The 20,766-nt window shown below is 41.9% G+C and overlaps 2 protein-coding genes across 4 annotated transcripts in view; one reads left to right on the top strand and one right to left on the bottom strand.

Annotated features, from left to right (window-relative positions):
- Positions 1-20,766, top strand: part of LOC307021803 (small conductance calcium-activated potassium channel protein 1-like) — a 38,612-nt gene that overhangs the window by 7,985 nt on the left and 9,861 nt on the right. The window contains exons 1-2 of one of the 3 annotated variants that reach the window (XM_079654256.1): positions 15,405-15,532; positions 16,678-16,897. The gene's annotated coding sequence lies outside the window, so the exon portion shown is untranslated. Of the gene's footprint in view, positions 1-15,404; positions 15,533-16,677; positions 20,577-20,766 lie in introns of those variants that run through there. The other 2 variants (XM_079654254.1, XM_079654255.1) reach the window with 2 other exon arrangements.
- On the bottom strand, positions 581-15,766 carry chrna11 (cholinergic receptor, nicotinic, alpha 11). The gene is made up of 10 exons (XM_079654257.1): positions 15,474-15,766; positions 13,374-13,513; positions 12,944-12,988; positions 12,555-12,664; positions 12,384-12,463; positions 10,058-10,225; positions 9,771-9,965; positions 7,832-7,918; positions 6,439-6,548; positions 581-4,413 (listed from the first exon to the last, which is right to left on the bottom strand). Exons 1-10 carry the CDS (start codon positions 15,523-15,525, stop codon positions 3,685-3,687), a joined length of 1,716 nt encoding a protein of 571 aa, XP_079510383.1. The 5' UTR covers positions 15,526-15,766; the 3' UTR covers positions 581-3,684.

Here is a 20,766-nt window from a genome sequence, read left to right as displayed (position 1 = left end):
CTAGATTGCTAGCGCTGCAAATCTTTCGACCTCGGAGAGAAAAAGAGTCAGCTCTTCGAACAGGGGGCCTTGGCGGGGCTAAAGAAGGGCAGCACACTATAAATACACCTCTGACTGTCTAGCTCACTGAGTGAGTGACACACTGAGGACAACACACGTTCCCCACACTTGATTGACATATGGTTGCATGAAAATATGTCTCTAATTTCTGTTTATTTCTGCAGTATATATTTTCCCTTTGTGTGATATACTGCAGTGGCCTTTCATTTGATGCATGTGACTGAGTTACGCTTGTCTGAGCTCCCATCTCTGCTGCCTCTGTCCCTCATAAATCCGATGAATTACCTAGTATGCCCCCCTCTTTCCTCCATTAACCCTCCCTTCCTCTGCCTCCCCATCTCATCCCTCCCCCCTCCCTCTCTCCTTCCTGAACGAGTGATCAATTAAGGCCCTGTCCAGCTCTCACAGCACGCGTCAGCACTTTCTCTCCCCCTGCTATCCCCTCTCTCTGTCATTTTTCTCTTCTTTTTGGGTGTTGGGCCAGCCACTGTCAAATCAGAGAGACAGGGAATAGACCAAAGGTGGTAGAAAAATGAGACAATCCTTTATTTTCAGGGTGATAAAATGTTCTGTACAGATGTGAGTGTTTAGTTGTCAGTATGTGCTGGAAGGACAACATCCTTCTACAAAACCTCCCGGCAAGAAGTTTACTTTTTGACTGCTAGGAAACTTTAGAACACGAGAGAGAAGACAGAAAATGAAGGGAAAAAAAATATAAAGAATTGTACAACACTCTCCGCCCTGTATGTAGCAGTTCTTCTTAAAGAAGAATCTGCAGATATTGTACATTTAACTAATTGTCATAAAATCCCATAAAAATACCAAAACCTACGGCACAATTATTCTCTTAACAAGTGTTGACTGTGTGACCGAAGCATAATATAGCTTTTTTCCTAAGACCTCCATTGTTTTTATCACTTTAATGAGCCACATTGTTGTACTGGGTAAAATTATACTTTATTTCAATGAAAATGGCCACTGTAGTGAATTACCATCCTACAAACAAAAGAAACTCGCTAAATCACCGATTTGTATTAATCCACAGCTGGAAATATTCCCAAAAAAAACAGTTTGACTACTATACTTGTGACATTTTTCTAAGTTTTTCTGCATTGTAAACATTTAAGGTTGAGGATCTGTGCCATGGCCGTGTAGGGAAGCTTTGAGAGGCTGAATCTATTGTAGGTTTAAGTTGTTTTATGGGATTTTTGGAATATATGAAAAATATAAGTTCGGTCTTCTCTTCAAAGGCTTATTTTTTGAGGAAATGTAGTCGTCGGGCAAAAAAAGAAAAAGCTTAGCTTACTTTGCTAATTTCAGGGCATGTGTTTCAAAACCTACACAAATGTAGAGAAACATAAATTATTGGTAAACCATTGTATATATGTTATTTAAAGGGGATTTTGAGGCTGGGGACCTTCATGTGCATGACACAAAATACCACTATTGACACAGAACAAATACAGAAAAATCCTACAGTTGAAAATGTTTTCCTGACAATTCTATATTTATTTTCAGTGAATGTGCACAATAGCTATCCACATGAAAACTAATATTAAAGAGAGAGCTACACTCTCTTGGAGTTAGTTGAACATTGAGAGACTCAGCAATTACCTGTGCTGAATTGCACGGAGAAGAGTTGTTAAATGTACACTTTCAGCTGGATCTATTTCGCTTTAAGCTTCATTTTTGAATGACTCATCCTTCTCTTATAATATTGGGCTGTGTCCAAACTCACTCTCTTATTAACTCGTGCCACACATACTTCACTTCAGCTTAAGGTCAATATAGTTCAATAAGAATGATTTTGGAAAAAGCTTCAGCGAGTACAAAGAATGGAGATAATGAGGTTTGTCATTTGACTAATTGCTCTGTTCATTGTCATTTTGTAATATAACTTGTATTACTTTGGTCAGGTTGGACAGTCATCCTTGGAAATCTTTAACATTAAACCTACTGTTTGTACATCCATGAATTATAGTCCACCTTCCATTCAGCAAACATTAATACTACTACACAATTCCCCTCAAACCTAAACTAATTAAATACATATTTAGTTTTTTGGTATCCGCATTTCTACAGATGCTCTGTAGCTGAAGGCCATACTCTGAAATCAATCCTGTTAATCAACTGTACTGAAATTAACCGAAGCAAAGCTCTGTAAAATTCCCATCTGTTTCATTCTGGGTAGATATGAATCACTCAAGAATCTGAAAACCATTGAAGGGTTCAGACAGAAATGTGATTGGATGTTGCTTCTCCGTACACATTTGAGGGTTTTTGCATGATCTTAACCCTTTCTTGGGCCTTTTAAAGACCTCACCGCCCATTGCAGTTATGAAACGTTTAATTTGAAATCCAATAAGATCCGTTCTGTTACTGCCTCATGAGTTACATTACATTTCATTTAGCTGACGCTTTTATCCAAAGCGACTTACAAATACCGATTACAGGGACATTCTCCCTGGAGAAACTAAGGGCTAAGTGCCTTACTCAAGGGCACACTAGTGGTGGTGTTTCAGGCGGGATTTGAACTCACAACCTTCCGACCTTCATCCCACCTCACTATCCATTAGACCACCACTACCCCCAGTTCTCATTGGCTCAAGCCTCCACCGTGGTGCAGCTACTGGGCATTGCGCTGCTGATGACCGGTTAATTCAGTTTCCCGGTCGTGATAAGCACTCCACGCTGTGCCCGCTGCTGAGGAGCTTTTGATCTCTGCTGATTGTTGCAGATTGGCAATCGTCTCAAAGAGATAAGGCCTTGGAAATGTAAAGTGGTTTTCAAGCAGAGAGGGGACTTCATCCTTTAAAAGCTTATTAGTCCTAAAGATTATCCCAAGGTCTTTCAATTTGACGGTCATTAAATGGATGCGATTGAATAGATAAGATCCTCTTCTGTTCCTCTCTGCTTACTGATCTTCCATCAACTTTTGGATATCCAGGCATCACGCTGTTTACTCCGCCTAACTCTGCCACAAGAGATGAAGTCTAGTTACTCACTCTTTTCTCGACTGTAAAAATATTTCTCTTCTCCCCCAGCCCTCTCCTCCTCACATCACTTTAAATGATGCAGTCCGTTCTCAAAAAGTGGTAGTGAAGAACTGTCTTCCCTCTTTAAGAAAATACAGCCCAATGTCTGTCTTATTTATCCATCTCTATATATCTGCCTGTCGCTTTTCCCTCTTACTCTTTCAATCTCTCCAGTGCTTTAAGAGCTTTCTCGCTTGAGGTTTGCATTGGACTGATCTTGTTCTTTAATTCTTTTTTTGACTCATTTGTTCCCCTTATTTTGCGGGAAAATGTTTTGAATTAACAAAAGAATGAATTTCACCTTGTCAAGAATCTGATAAAGCACCCTGCTCACCCTAAACATATACTCTGTATTCCCTTCCTTATCTGTTTTCTTCTTATATTTCAGTTACAAAACAGTATTGTATTGCAAAGAACACCATTTTTTTTTATTTCTATTTTCGAGTTCCTTGCAATCACAAATCACAGAGCCTACAGTCCGCGGGAAATTGTATTTCCTTGGATCCGGGCCCACTCCATTCTTCAGTCTATATTTCATTTCCCTCATCCTTTCCTTCACGCTTCTCTTCATCTTTTTTCCTTTTTGCTTTCATACAAAGTCTTTTGAAACAGCAGTCGCAAAGTTCGGAGCAGACATGAGGATAGAGATGGTGCAAATGATGTTGAAAATGCTGAACGCCACCAAACATAAACGATCAATCACAGCGCCTGCAAATTTCCACTGGTCTGCAACGCTCTCGGTTTCCTCCTGCTCCCGGAAATGGTCTGCCATGTAACGCACCTCCTCCAAGATGGCCTGTAACTGTGGGTCTCCGATACCTGCATTCAGGCAACCTCCGGTTCCACCTCCAAAGCCCCCCCCACTGGAGACTGTGCTGGGGCAGCCTACAGTATCCATGTTGGGGGTAGGAGGTGGTGGGGAGCTGCAGAACTGAGACGGGAGGTGAGGAGGCGGGCTTCCTGCTACACGTGTAGGCCCTGCAGACATGTTATTTCTCTGGAGAGGCTCTGAGAGTATTGAAGGGTCCTCCATGCTCTGGTAGCCCATGTAAAGAAGGTTCCCGTTGTTGTTGGCGCTGGTTTGGGCATGAAGGTGAGGATGCCCCGCGTGGAGAGGCCCTGTGTGCAGAGAAGACAGGTTCTGTGGGTGCAGCGGATGCAGGGTGGGGTCTTGTGGATTTGTGATGCTCCCGGTCTGCGAGCCCGAGGAACAGCGCCGTAAGTGGGGGGCACACGGGGGGCGTTCTGGGTCATCGTTCTCTCCTGGTCGCTTCATACGCAAGAACCATGCTACCCACTGCAGCAAGACCAGCTGCACCTATAGAGAGAAGAAGAGAGGAAGCCTCTTTCACACGTGCACTGCAACCATGAAATTAGACATTACTCGTAGGGGCTTTATGTCGTAATGCAAATGTTTGGATGGAAAACACTCACCAAATCTCTAACTAGAGAGAGAATGGGATTTGGAAATGTCTGAATGTAAGGGCCAATGCTAAAATTGTCATGGAAATGAATTGAACAACAAGAGATGCAGTTGTCCAAATTATAAAACTGGCAATATGCCCCCGGTGTAATCCGACTCAATGCATGCCTCCTACACGTTCTCCCTTGGTGCCAACCCTTGCCTGAAGCTAACTGAGTACACGTGTGACACGGACAATCCTCTTTTGTGTTCTACATGTGTGAAAAGGGAAACTATGGACAGTGATTTTCCTGGTGTCCACTGCATATGAGAAAACGGCTAAAAACATTTAAAGATGAGAGTGGTGGACAGCTAGTAGAAGAGTCAAAGAGCACAAAAGCATTAAAGAAGGTCAAAGAAAACATTTAAAAAAGCGGTAAAGCTATGAGAGTAACTAAGCATTGAAAACCACCTACACGTCTTGACCCTCAAATAACACGAGTTCAGATGGGGGAACAGCCTCATTTGTCTTGGATTGACAGTCGGTGCTGTTCCCCCCCTTACATCTTGTTTCATAATGGAGTAGTGCTTGTATAAGTAGAAGTATCAAATCCTCGCTAGGACTCCCAGTTAAAGTGCCTGAGGCAAAGAAGATTTTTAGCTTAAAATATATTTCCTGCAAGAGGATACTTACAAAGACAGCATTCAATTTAAAGGGGGGAACTATTGAGATTAACTGTCAGATTACAGTGCACTGAGCCTTCGGTAATGTCTCAATAGACTGCAGCATACATTTAAAGCAAGATAAGCTTCTCGCGAGTTGGTACGAATGTAAAGCTTGTGTTCTACTTGTTTCCTCTTTTCTCCTCTTACAGACCCTGAAACAAAACTCCCTTGTAAACAGACTGCATGTCCCCTAAAAGGGCATATTGGCCCAACAGCATCCAGATGGGTGGTTGGCATCTAATGAGAAGCTAATGTCCAGATGACTGCTCAATTACTTTCCACCTAGTGTGTTTACTGGCCAGGTAACAGTCCCTGTTGCTGCTGCCTTTGATGTTTTTCTCCGCAATTCTAATTATGAACTGTGCTGGTTCGATGCACTCATCTGAACCACATCAATTAGCTTGTTAATTGGCCGACAGAATGCCTGAAAAGGCCATCCATCAACCTAATGTCCTTCCATCTGTCGATATATGCGGCATCTGCACTCTGATGCAACAAAGCTTTTTGTAGATGTATCGACAAATGTAGACCTGTCAACTTTGAAATGCCCATCAATGCCTTCCTATATTTAATTTGATTAGTATTACAGGAAATGTATATTATTTTGGTAACCAGCCATTTGCTAATCATTTAAATGAAGCCTACCATGTTTTCACGTTTTCTCCACGATTGACATTTTTATGTGCGCATTAGAACAAAACTTTTGTTAAGAAAAAAAGGCTTCATGCATTTTTAATCATTAAATATAAGGAATGAGAGAAAAATTCAAATAACATCCGCCCACATATCTAAAGCACTTTGAAACACACTCCTGTTGAAGTCTGTTGTAAGGCATTTGATGATCACGCTCAGGCAGTCTGACACCGCGATGAGTCACAGCCCGAAGAAGTCGGGAAATTAGTGGAGAGCGGAAACCGGCAGAAGGGAACAGGTAGCACTGACGGATGGATCAAATGTTGCTGAAAATGTTAGCGCATGATACAAATTATGATGGGAAATTGAGATTAATAATATGAATATATCTTATCTGAAATGGGAGACCTCCGCGACCCGACCACGGATAAGCGGGAGAAGATGGATGGATGGATGGATGGATGGATGGACGGATGGATGGAAATGGGAGACAACAATTTATAGTGCTTAACCAGCTGGAAAGCATGATGTATAAGTAATAATGCACTTGAGGTTATGATAAAGACTTTGAGCACAGCTCACCCATTTTGGCATATTTCCTCCATTTGGATCATGGTGATGATACTGCAGAACGACAACAGTGGCCATGACGGACATCCCAACGATGATCATTATACTGGCAAAGTACTGACCTGGGCAGAGTAGAAACAGAAATATGACGTAATTTGACATCCTAAGCTAATACACATCATTTCCCTCTGGCTTATTGACAGCCACAGTGGCCATAGTAGGTTCTGATTTGGCGCACAGACCAGTGAAGGTCTCTTTGTTTTAGGCTATATTTAAAATACCCTTTCATGTTTAATTCACTTACTTATTATAAGTCGCTTTGGATAAATGAAAATAAAATGAATTGTAACAATACAATAATAATCAATTCCCTATTTCATTCAAAAAGACACATCCTTTGTTTAATTCCTTCAGGCCAATTTGGGACCTGATACCGACACGACTTGCCTGCTAGAAGCCACATAGTGTTTTTAAAATCAACAAACAGATGCACTGCATCAGGTTAGTTAATGAAAAGATCTGTGCTGAAAGCAGCACTCTGATGATAATGACTTATTTTTTCCAAAGTTTTTAATGACCAGGATTTGTGTCCTTAGGCAACGACAGACACATCTGTGTCTGGCTGCAGCCAGTTCTCTTAATATAATACCCAGCATGCGTGCCTGCAATCAATTTAGACTATAACTTTTTTTTTAAGGCAAGCAGATGGCAAAAGAAATTCTGTTGGCTTTTACTTTGTAACACTGTGTAGGACCGATTTTAAAGACCTCCGTGACAAACCCAGGATTTTAAGCTATTCTAGCAGGTGTAGCTCTATAAATGACATGGTTGGTTTGTCCAGACTAAAAACTATCTTATGGATTGCCAAGAAAATTATATACAGTCATTGGTGTTCCTCAGGGCCAAGAAGGTAAATATCGATGACTTTAATGATCCCCTGATTGTTTTTGTCGTGCCTCCACAATGTTGACGTTTGTGGTTTTGAGTGTAATGTCAAGTCAGAGTCCCGATGCGTCCAGCATTTTTGTTTATATGGTTTACAGCACTAACTAATCCCCATAAGCCTTAGCTCTGTATTTTGTGCTGAATAATACTTGATATCATGATAGTACACAAACCACCAGAGTTCAACCAGGAGCTAGTTCCTACTGTACACCACAACGAATCACTACTGTAAAAAATGAACACTCAAGGCCAGATATTGATTGCCGCTGTCAGATGGAAACTTGCTGTATCTTAAAGGAGTAAAACATCTTGATTTCCTATTGACAATCACTCAAAGTAATTGTAGCCTTAGTGCAGGTTTGAATTTAGTTTCATAATTACAGTTAAACAACATGCTCATGAAAGACCATGAGAACCACTTGGGAACATATAGACAAGCATAAAACTGTCTTTTACGTACCTATGAGAGGAACAGAGTCCGATGTAGCTGGCATGATCTCTGCCACTAGCAACATGAAAACAGTAAGCGACAGCAGAACGGTGATACCTGCAGAAAGAAAGATAGATAGATATAAGAACCTTATGTTTTACCCACATGTTCATAAGCCATCAATGGTGGTACTTTCTTTTGAGACCTAAATGTTGTGTGTGTGTCTAGTTTGTTGATTAATCATCATAATCTGGATGAGATCACATTCAATTTATTTAAATAACCAGCTATTGCTAATACTGTACATTATTTTTGACATGCTCTACCTCTACAGCAAAAAGCACTTCTACACAGCAAATGTATTGTCCAAACTCCATCTGCGTGCACACAAACACACACAACTCACACGCTCCTGCCCTTGAACTCATCTCCATCTCAATTTCTCCTCGCTATCTGTCTCATTTATCCAACCGACTAAATTGAACGAGTGCTTTGTTGGCATAAATGTCCCCATAAAGAAGCATTCAATTAAACTCATGCTGAGAGATAAAATATAAATGTCCTTTAACGATATTGAGAAAATAAAAAATGCTTTTTTTATAATGCCTAATTTCTCAGAAATGACACTTATTCTTTTTAAGAGCATGGTCCTCTCACCCTAAAGACCCCAGCCACTTGGTCCCGTGTCTCCTCCATCATCCCGAGTGTCAGAGTATTTTCCAGTAAGGCAGTGTGTAAGCTCTCTTCCTCTAATCAATTCACTAGCCTTAATTACACCAATAGGTTAATTGGCCGTGTGTGTAAGGCTTGGCATTATTTTCTGCAGAGAAATGCTGCGTAATGCATCCTGTATTGAGGTTAAAGATATGCTTTGACAATGCTGCCCGACGTCCTTCTCTGTTCCATTGACATTAAGTCATTTTTTTTTACACACCCAAGGTCTAAAATATACCCACAAAAATGGATCAGCTTGACATAAAAATAATCAAGACTTTTCTGCTGATCGCCCGTACAATTAATCGTCTTCTACTTTCAATGCAAGGCCATACAATCTGTAGTCTCTTTTTTCGTTCACTGATAATGTGAAAATCATCCATCTTGTGCTCCACGTTGAAACGGATATTAAAATGTATTTGCAGATGCTGTTCAATGGCGCCAACGCATCCTCTCTCTCTGCCAGCCTATTATATTGAGGATTGGTTGTCTCCCACCTTTACCTCCTCATCAATCGTCCCCCTCTCTTTTGTGCTGTCCTGTCTCATCCTTTTCAAATTCTTCTCCTGTCTGCGCTCCCTCTTCACTACCTTCCCACTCCCATCTGTCTCTGTTCCTCCTCCTCGCATTTCTCATCTTTCTATTTCATCCTGTTATACCTCTACTCTCGCAGCTTCACCCTCTCTCACTTTGCCCCTTTCATCCCACCCCAAAGTCTTCTGCACCAATGCTTCATTGTGTTGCCTTTTGTCTAAGAACATTTTGAAAGCTAGTTTTTTTGGCCGTCTTGCTTTACTGTATATACTTGAACGTTCACACCTTGGAGCATAGAGAGCCATATAGGAGATTTGATTCAAACTTTTCATGGTTGGATGTTGAATATTGGGAGTGTTGGTGCATTTTTCAGCTGAGTAATCTATCAAAAATAAAAAACTCTTCGTTTCATTCACCTCCCCAAACGTGTGAAGGTGACTGAGGTTGTTTCACCTCCTTTATTCAATTGAAGAACTGAATTTCCCCTCAGGGATAATAAAGGTCATCTTAATCCTTATCCTAATTAGTCCTGTAATGTATGCACTGAATCACTCTAGATGTGAAGATATGCTGGACTCACATTGAAGGTCAAACTGGTCTGCACCTAGTTCGTTCCCGAAGTTAAAACCCGAGGCTTAAAACAACAGCTCCTCCTGTATCCAGCTTCTTGCTCTACTTTTGTCAACGTATTTCCTCCATCGTGCGCTTTTTATCCACTCACCCAGTGAGATCTTCTCCCCAGAGTCGGCTGGCAGCACAAAGATCAGCAGGGTCATTGAAGACAGCAACACACAGGGGATGAGCAGGTTCAGGGCGTAGTACAGGGTCCTCCGCCGTATTGTCACAACAAATGTCACATCGGGGTAAGGCTCCTTACAACAGTCATAGAAGGCCTCGCTTCTGGTGCCAGGAACCCCTGAAGAGCAGTCAAGGACAGAGAGAAATGGACCACTGCTCTGTGGCTGGATGTTTTATGAGGATGCAATGCAAAGGTTTCACCGTACTCACCAATTAAGTCCCACTCTCCATTGGGCATGTAGCCTGAGATGTCAGCATCGTTCATCTGGAGGTCCAGCAGCCAGCCGTCATACGTCCAGGAGCCGAACTTCAGCTCGCACTTCTGGATGTCAAAAGGGAACCAGCGGACGTCCACGTTGCATGTGCTCATAAAGATTCCTTAGAAAAAAGAGAAGCAGACAACACAAAGGGGGCAGAGGGTTAAAGCACTGCAATCAATTCACTAAATTACAGCAACATTTACCCCTGCCGTTTCCTGTACAGGGGTGACTATTATCCGGTGGACCACTTGTGTTTTGCTGAAATCCTGCAGTGAATATCAAGTATTTTCATTCATTCTTTTCATATCCAGGCAGCTCAAGGACTGAACTCAACCATGCTGCATTTTCATAAAGAACTGCTGAAGGATCTGCTGCATCACAACCAAGAGGATGCACTGAAATATGATTCTTATTAACATTGGTTATGTCTACCAACAATACACAGTTTTTAAGTTTGGTGGCTGAAGAAGTTAAAGCAATGACTAGATTAAAAACAACCTCTCATCAAAGAAATGTCTACCAAAAAAAGCAAGCAGTGTTTCAGATATTTAGCTCTGCAAACAAACACTGTCACTGCGCTCTGCCTGCACACACAGCTGTTAGCAAAGCCTCGGCGGAAGGAGAACACATCAACAGTGACACTGAGAAATGAGACTGTGCGCTTCCTAATCAGATTACCAATTCTATTATGCAAAATAAATGCCCCCAAATGCATATGTGTAGGCACACGCAAGCACAAAATCCTAAAGGTGCGCTTGCACGTTAGTTTCCACCCCCAAAGGAAGATCCTCGCAGTGGACGCTGGCAAACGATGGCCCTTAAATGAATTACTGAAATAAAAGGATAAAGCCCGGTTTAAACATTCAGACGCAGGCAGAACCAAAATACCAATGAGGCCTTACAGCGCTCAAAGACATTCGTTATGAGGCTGATATGCAAATCAGACTTCAGAGTGGAATCAAAGCAGACTTTGGAGAGCAGAGGTTAGCAGGTAGAGGGCTGGCTTCAAAGCAGAGGTTGATCACATCAAATTAAGTACTTGCTATATTTATATACCCTCCAATCCAGCAACTGACACCAAGCTTTTGCCTTTGCTTCATGGGAAAATGTACTACTGTTATGAACTCTGAAGGCACTAAACCCATAATCACACTGATCAGGTAGCAGTTGTTCTGTGGGCTTGTGAGTTTTGTACCATGCCTCTCACAGATATCCAGTAACCTTGAAGCAATGCTCCCAAATGAGACACCTGGGTTTTTCTGCAGCTTGGAATAATCTCCCTCTCCCACAGCAAGGCTCCCAAAATAAATCTCTGTCATTCTGAAAATCGCTTCCCAAGAAGGCATTACAAGGCCCCGGAAAACAAGATTTTCCCTTTGCCAATGTCACACAATCAAGATATGAGCTAAAAACCTGTTATGCCTTATCTCCTGTTATACCATTACACCCAACCATAACACCGTTACCTGCAGCTGTGAGAGGTTTTTCTTCTGCAAGTGATGGTGTGCAGTAGACACCTGAGATCCTCCGCCTTTGAATTATTCACCGTGTGTCAAGCTCCTGTTCCATGCCAGCCACCCACAGACCTGTTGCCTTTATATTTCCTGATAACACCAGCCCACAAAATACCTCAGGAATTGCAACCAGGCTTGTGTGCGGGAGTTGAAATAGCTGGTTTGCTGCCTATTATTTTTCCATTTCCATCATGTAGTAAAACCCTCTCCATATTCCACCAATGCAGACATATCTTTTTATCCATTCCCTAATTGGCTGTGATCCAAATCGCAGCATTACGGAGCTGTAATTACATTCAGCAGCTGCCTGTTAATAAACATGGCCGCTGAATACAATAGATAGTGTGTCTCTCTGAGAAGTCCTCAGAACTTTTACATCAGAAGGCCATTTGAGCCCCCTCTAAACCTTGGGATTCAATCTCAGCCCGTTCTAATCTGGTATATAAAGAAAAAGACCCAGAAAAGACCCGTGGAAACCCAGGGGAGCTGCTTCTTTCACACTTGCACTGGTCTTGCGTTTGTGTGAAAACAGGAAAATGGAGGAACCAAACCTATCCTATTTATAGGCGGTATTCACAACGCTGGGAATGTGTAACCAGTGAGTAACCAGGGATGCTGTTTATACTTATGAAATATTGATGTGAAATGTACAAATAGGGGAGACAAGCGAAAATTGATATGCTGCTGCTGCATCGAAGGGAGACGAGGAAGGGATGAGGAATAGTGAGAGCAGGAATGAATAAATAAAGGAGAGGGACTCACCTGGAGGCAGATACTCTGCGTAGCCGCTGGAGTTCACCAGAACATTGGTCTTAAAGGTGGAGTCAAAGTCATCATCTGCACTGAGGAAGGGCAGGGGAGGAAGTGACACTACTTGTTGGAATACAATGTGTATGTGTGAGAGGTGTGTTAAGGTGTTTATGCGTGTTTTACCTGTTGTAGAGCAGGATGTCCGGTGTCCACACCTGGTCTGTGGTGAAGCGCAGGTTTTTCACTCCGGGATGTTCGCTCTGGTTCCACTGGAGATAATGGTCGAACCAACTCTTAAACACACACACACACAAATACAGTCTGTATCCCAGTGGACGACAGTACAGGCAAACCTCTCAATTGCATCTACCATTAGTTTAAATGTAACATAATTCATATCAATCATAGAAATACCTAAAATATTGGAAGCTAAACTTTCATATCCAAGTCGAGTCTCAAGTAATTTATTTTCCGTCTTGTTATAAGTCATCAAAACAGTATTTTATTGTTTAAAAACCATGTAAACCTTTAATAGCTGCAAATTCATTCTCTTATGTCTCGGGGGTCCTTACCATCCGTAGCCACATGTTAGAGGTGAGCACCTGATTCTTCTCATCCTGCAAAACATTTTAAACATTTTTGTTTTCTCAAAGATTATTTGCATTAATCATGAGGCAAATAGTAGTACACTTTTTAGCATCCTTATAAAGGTTACAGAAAGGTTACCTGCATAAATAACTTCGCAAAATTAAACAGAGTCCTCTGTAATGGCCTTCATTAATGACATTTTAATATTACAGTTTATGGCATATACTGCCTTACTTGGTTTCAAATTATGATTTTAATTCTCCCTTTTTGGGCTAATTATCGGTATTGATTAGCACAACAAAACTAAAGGCTGCAAATGATTCTTGACCTTATGTCTAAGAAGCTTCATCGTGCAAAGGAACATTTTATATTTTTAAATGATTGGATGATGTTCATGAGGCTGTAGACACCTACCACATCCATGATCTGTATCATGCTGAGGGAGAAGATAACGGTGAGCGGGTGGGAGTCGTTGCCCACCGGCCGCTCCATCCGGTTGTAGTCCTTCAGGAGGTTCTTTAACAGGTTCCTCTGGTGAGGACCCTGCACCGACACTGCAGAGGCAAACAAAAAGATCATTTAAATATGTGAAAACAAGCCGCACTCTACACCATAAAAATCCCCTGTAGGTGATGTTTAGGTCACTGATACGTAACAGTCTTATTAACAGAATTAGTGAGCATTTCCTGTGAAGTGAATTAATAAAAAAGTGACACCAATCTTCATGAAAACCTTATAAATGCATCGCTCAGGAAGCAAATCAGACTTTTGGGTGGAAGTACATTCAGGCAATGAATATATAATTGATGAAAACATGTTGCTGATCTAATCAGAATATGTAGCCCTCCTCATCTTTAAGTAACCAACGAACAAGGCTACAAATAAAACTCTTAGAGGAAAAAGAAAAAAAAAGCTTTAAATGATGAAATTAGCAGAAATAAAAAACTGATCTACAACCATCTTCCTCCATTCGTCAAACTCATATCCACTTTTAAGTTTTTCTAATCAAATCTGGAGGATAGGTCCAGCCTTTTCGTTAGATTGAATTATTTAGCAGTATTAGAAAAATGATAACACAGAATAAAATCGGCAAACAGAAGAAATATTTGAGAAAGCGTAGAGAACAGTCAGCGAATAACAATCTAAGTAGGAAAAGTCGGAAACCTCATCAGCGCATGATTGGCACAAATAACTAGGCTAGTTTGAAATGATACAAATACCATGTGAAATAGAGATATTGATGGACTGATTGAATGAATGGAGGGTAAGCAGACTATACTGTCAACCAAAAATGTGAAGACCAAATTCAAATGTATGTCGCATCACTGAAGCTTCTTCTATCTTTCCCATAAGTGAGCCACACATTTAGACTCCATCCAAACTCACATCTCATGTAATATCCATGCTGAGATCAAGAGATGTCTACCATTTATATTATGCTGAAGTGCAGGGAATCATTTTGAAATTGTGCTCAAAACAGCTTCTCCAGTCGGTGCAACAGAGGAGCAATTATAAAAATGGGGTCTCGTTTTGGAGGATTTCACTCAGTCAGTTTTTATGACCTCAATAAACAGCAAAGCAGATGCAGAACACACTGTATGTGGGACATTGTCCAACAGTGTAAGATGTCTTTTGTTCCATGCTTATTTATGGGAATTGTCAGGGTTTAAGAGTCTTTAGTGTCCCAGGGGAGCGTTGGCAGAAATGTTCCCACACTAATGGTATTGAAAGATGGTGTCATCGAAGCAAAGTGATGGAAAAGCCCTGGAGCTTTCCTTAAATCTTAAAATTCAGTGTGCAGCAGTGCAGTCTGAAACGTGTGCCTTGTCTGTCCTCTTTTCTGTTTTTTTGTTGGACTTTCTGGTAGTAAATATTCTTCTTGAAAACACAAACAAACAGAATAGCTCTGCTGGTCCTTCGGCCTATAGCGAAAGTTCACCCTCTCAGCTCTGCCATCAGCTGACAGCTTTTATATTCTCTCCTGCTGCTCCGAGCCCCGTCAGCTTGGCTGCATCACAACAGGGGAGGCAAAATGGAAGTGTCGATCTATACATACAATTCCATTGATCTATGACCTGTTTTCCATATGGGGAAACCCCTTGTCATACATGAAGATCTGGCCAGGAGAGGCATGTGGAATGGGGGGAGAAAAGCAATAAAAGGTTATGACTGCTCAGGTTCTTCTACACACTGTTTCTGTCACCAGCCTCTGTGCACAGCATCAATCTACCTGTCTAAACGTCTCAAACAGAAGAACCCATAGTTCAACCCAGCACATATATCCAGAAGAAAACAACCAGTAATCCCAGGGATGTAAACAAGAAAACAAACAGGTGAGCCAGATTCTCACTTTTCTTCTCCCTGAGTCTTTTTTTTTTTTTCACTTTGAATTCGTATTCATAGATCAAGCATCAACAGAATTGACACCATACATACATTCCCTAAAGTGCCGCGGCTGCAGTTGAGATTCCTGGAAACTGAACGAAAGACAGAGCGAGAGGCGATCGGGCTCACCGTGGATCAAAGCAAAGAATCCAGAGAGGAGCAGAGCCACCGAGTGCCACATCCCGGAGGTGAGGAGCAGGAGGAAAGAGGAGGATGAAGAGGAGACGCTCCGGATGCTGAAGGAGGAGGAGGAGGAGGAGGAGGGGAGGGAGGGTTAGGAAGCTGCTGGATATCCCCCGGTCTGCATCCAGTCGGCATCAGAGGGAAGGAGTGTGAGCGTGTGCTGGAAGAGCGGGGAGCTGAGAGAGGGGGGAGGAGGAAGAGGAGGAGGAGGAGGAGATGGTGGCTGTGGGCTCTCTCCCTGTGTCCCTGTCTCCCTGTCTCCCTGGGAGGTGGGACTAAAATGGAGCGCACAAGAGAAAAAGATGTCAGGGGTGGGGGGTTTAAAGGGGGTTGAATATATAGCAGTGGGTGGAGGAGGGAGATGCTTTTTTCTTATTGGTCTCTCACCATGAGTTGACCTTTTTCAAGACATTAGAACAGGATGATGCACACCATTTAAAACACTAATGGAGAATGAATTGATAAAGTGTGGTAAATACGGGAACAGTGGAAAGTGGAGGGGTGGGTAAAAGAAAAAAGGAAGGCGAGCCAATCAATGCAGAGAAGTGGAAAATGCTGAAGTTATGCTTTTTCCTGTTAGTAGTTGAGCACAAAAAACAGACACGATTTACATTTTTGTTTTTGGGAAAGAATCACCTCTGGATGTTGTGTCTCTATTCCTCTTTTGTCCATGCATGTAAGCAGACAATTGTACAAAGTGAATCAATGTGTTATACTTTCATTCCCTTTTCATATCTCCTACTGTGCCTTAGGGGTGGATGAAATATGGCAGCTTAGTTACACATAATAACCCACCCCAGTGGTTACGGTCACGCACTGCTAGACTGGAACAGTGTGTGTAAGTTTGTATTTCAAAGTGTGTGTGAGCTGCCCCCATTCAGTGGGGGGTGAGTTTTGAATCATAGGGGGAGATGGACTCCAGTTTAATTGCGAAAGTGCTGGGCTCTGCAGGAGGGCATTGGGAATGTGCATAGTTAAACTCTACTTCTCATTTGTCCTCACGAAATGCTGATGCAAGGACAGAGGCAGCGAGAAACCAAAGATTGGGAGAGAGTGAGGAGAGGGAGGAAGGCGGGGGCGGGGGCAAGAGAGGAGGAAGAAAGAGTTTGACTGTATAATAGATGACCCTATTACTTCTTCTGCCCTTCAGAATTACCCCTCTCCAAGGAAGCCTGTCACACATCCAGAGCGCTCCCGAGCCTCAGATTCATGCTCGGCTGCACACACAGGATGGAGAGTGGCCCTCTGAGGCGAAGAGAAGGATGGCTAAGTCACCGGTTTAAGCCACGAAGGCTGCATCAAGTGTGGAGCGAGGACGTACAATGTGTCACGAGAAGAGATCCTGTTGCTGCTGCATCCCGGATATACTGGTGCCTAAATGTGTGCAAAATGGACTTTGAGTTCATCTCATGAAAAAAATCCCCAATGCTGTTATGCGCCAAGCACCACTGTGACACTGTGCCAACACCAAAATTCATTAGGCTTCATAAAAAAAACAGATTGGATGCACTAAGGTGTGGGTGACATCTGGTGGTTTGTTTCCCAACTGCAGTCTGGGTGGAGCTCAGCAAAGCTGGCAGGAGGAGTTAGGTGATGGTGTTAAGTAACGAGGAATAGACAGGGCTGAATAAAACAACAAAAAGATGCCAACACTGTAAAGACACTAATTAGGACACAATACTCGTTATAATTACAGATGAATTAAAACACTGAGCAAGGTGTGGATTAAAGCCATTTCAATGAAGATAAAGAGGGAGAGAGTGAGGATTGGGAACACAATGTGAGACCCCACTCTGCATATTTGCTGTCCTTTTAATTTATTTTTGCTGATTGTGATTCTAATTGCACGGCAGTGGAGACGGCCATCTCCCTGACCCGGCATGAGCTCATCCCTCTCTGTGCTAAATGCTGAATGCCGTCCCTGACAATGCAGCCATCAGGGCTGCTGTGCTGTGTGTTTTTAATTACTCTGCTGATTGGATTAGGCCCTCTCCTGCGCTGACACGTCCCCTCCACCTAATAGGGTGCTATCGACAGAACCTGCACATTCATCCACTGGCCTGTGACATCTGATTTGTGTGGCCTTTTTTGTCTTAAAGGGAGTAGAGTTGATGAACTTCTCCTAATGGACAATTATGTTCTGCTTCTGCAAGTCCTGACACCAAAAGGAGGCTGAAACGTTTACCTTAACCCCATTTTGAATTGCAAATCATGATCTATGTTCTTGGAGATACCAACTCCACTGTGACGTTTGGTCCGAAATGTTGGTGATTTATGCTAGTAGAGACTAAGCCTCAAGACGTTAGCTCTCATAACGACATATGTCTAACAAATGGTTATCATTTTATTTGTATATAGTTTGTATGCTGATTCCACTTTCTCTTTGTGAGCATTTCAAAGCTTATCTAAATGATGAGAATAATATGATATGTGGAACAGGCTTGGCAGACCACCGTAGCGTAGCACCAATTCTCTTAGCTAACTCTTGGCAAATATGCCTATTTCCCAAAACGTCATACTATTCCTTCAACCCTAATCGTCACTTTTGACCTTTAAAACACAAACCTTATAACTGCTGTTTACATAATGGGACTTATCTTTTGACCAATGTTTCCGAACAGGTCAGACTGAAGCAATTAATATCCTGACCAGGAGATGAAACTGGCGTGCTCTAAAGATTCAGGGCACGAATCAGATGTGCCATTTACCAGCCAGAGCAATTAGTGGACTCAAAATATCCCAGTTTAATTTCACTTTCTTAGCAGCCAAAGGATGATTTGCAATAGGAGGGACTAATTGAAAGCCTGCTGGCTACCGGCCACAGAAGCAAGCGGAATTGACATACTTAGCTACCAGCTACAGCGGCCAGGATTTACAAGCCCTTGGCTGGAGACTTGAATTAATGTGAAGGCTTGCAGATGTGCATATATCCTCTCAGCGTCTGGTTATTAAAAGGACAACTTAATTTAAGAATGTTCGTAGACTTTATCACCACAGCAGAGTGAGTGTGAATTCAGCAGACTAAACAGTCATATTTTAGGATCTAGTTATCTGCAAGGATGTGAGATATGGTCTCTGTTTACCAAATGCCATCCGCAAGGGTTTGTTGTGTTGACAGTCATGCACTGAGGCACCGACAGCTGGGAGCTCACTGCCTGCAGAATATCAAAACAACATTGAAAATGCAAGAAGCGATGAGCAGGTCCCAAAACATCCATTCACATTGGGGGTGCTGGTGGGACGACGGATGGCGCTGCAGTGCATTGCGTATCAAATGACCCGCCAATTAAATATATTGTATCAATGGGGCAATCAAATGACCCGTTTTGATCGTCCATTCAAATGTCTTGATAAAATGGGTCAATCAAATGTCTCTAACCTATGAACCAATAATACAATCACTGCATACACTTCTTTAGTACTTAGTTAAATACAAACAAACAAGACTGATAGATGTATTAGTTGATAAATAAGACCAAAGCTGTTTTCAATATTGCTGAAAATGGCCACAACAACATGGCAGGGTGTTCCAGGAAATATAAATATTTGTTTAATTTTCATCCTTAAGGTTTGAACATGACAATATTTGAAGTTGATTGGACAAAATCTGTAGGAGAAAATTCTAGATATCTGACTTCCAGATGGTTTACGGCACTCCTCCGTATAACATACATAAACCCACCCACCATTACCAAGTTTAATTTCATTTGAAAGCAACTTTAGGCCCACAAAAATACGATTCATTGGAGAGATAGGAAACAGAATAATAATCGTTCCTTCACATTTTAATACGATCCTCCAGACATTGTTTATGCGAGGAATCTAAAAATCCAGACAGCAGCATCTGGCTAAAGCAGAAAGATTGTGTTTTACATCTGCAGGGAAGGCAGACAAACATGTTCTTGCTCTCCCACCTCTGCTGTCACATCCCCCCCACCACCCTCCTTCAGCCTCTATCCATCTTTAAATACATGTTGTCTTCAGATTAAATAATGCCTTGCTTCATCCTGCTACTATCCGGATGCACTCCGCCCACCCCTTTGCTCCTTAGGTCTTACCGTTTAGAGGGAGCTCTATTATCTGCAGACCCATCTGTCACAAGGATTTATATAAATAAATGATGCTGAATGTCATTGTTATGACTTTAATACCCCAGCCTGCTCCGTACATATTGTTCGCTTAAGGGGTGACATATTTGATATTTCATAAGCTCATAAGTATCAGATCTATGTCAGACTTGATTAAACTGCAATAATAATCTGCTGATTTATTTTTTTTGAAAGATTATATTTATTTAAAATAAAACACACACAAAAGTCTATAACAACCCCATGCAATCCTCCCACAATAACAATTGAGGCAATTATTGAAATAACAAATGAAAAGTGATTTAATGGCTTTTCTTTAAGACTGAGAGCAGATTTCTGACACCGACCCGGGGCACCCATTTATAAGCTGATTTCCACACCCACACACATAGGGAGGAGGAAATCTTCCAATCCCGGCAAAAAGAAACGGACAGATGACGTTTCTTTGCCTTTGCTGCAACATCTGCAACTCAGAGTCTTTGCTGTCGGTAAGCCCCACCAGCTTAAGGGTAGATTCCCTGATGGTGGACAAACGTACACAGGCAAGCAAGGGAATAAATGCTTCAAAATGTAATGGATATCCATGGGTATTTACCTACTATGTGGTCATATGCAGGAGGAATTTGTAACCTCAGCTTGGATCTCTGGGAGGGGCTCCGTGATGCTGAAGCTGCTAATGAATTGCTGGAAAGTTCATACATTCAGAGCGGGGACATTTGGAATACCGATATCTGATCCCGCCGGAGCGCCTTGGTGTTGAAGCTCGATTTGTTTTCATTTTTCAACTTCACATTTTGAACATCCGCCTTTAAAGGTGGTGTTTTTGAGTTCAACTGGATTTTACACGTAGGATCCCTTTGTGACTCAGACAGATGTGACCTACAGAACCGTAAGAAGATTTAATACTCAAATACTTTCCAGAAAAAACTGTTTCGCAGACTGGAAAACCTGACTAGAAAAGGTAGGAATAAAAAAAAGTATTATAACATTTTTGAGCAATCTCTCCAATACATTTTGTGTCTAGAACTCTATTGATCTGTGTTTTGAAACAAGTATTTATAAATAATTCATTTACAAATACAAAATAATACAATTAAGAATATATATTGGTTTGGCATACTACGACAAAGCTGCTAATGAGTGAAAAATGT

Source organism: Notothenia rossii (assembly GCF_949606895.1).
Source record: "Notothenia rossii genome assembly, chromosome: 10".
NCBI classification, from domain to species: domain Eukaryota; kingdom Metazoa; phylum Chordata; class Actinopteri; order Perciformes; family Nototheniidae; genus Notothenia; species Notothenia rossii.
The sequence above is the reverse complement of the archived record's forward strand: the minus strand, read 5'-3'. Positions and strand labels throughout refer to the sequence as shown.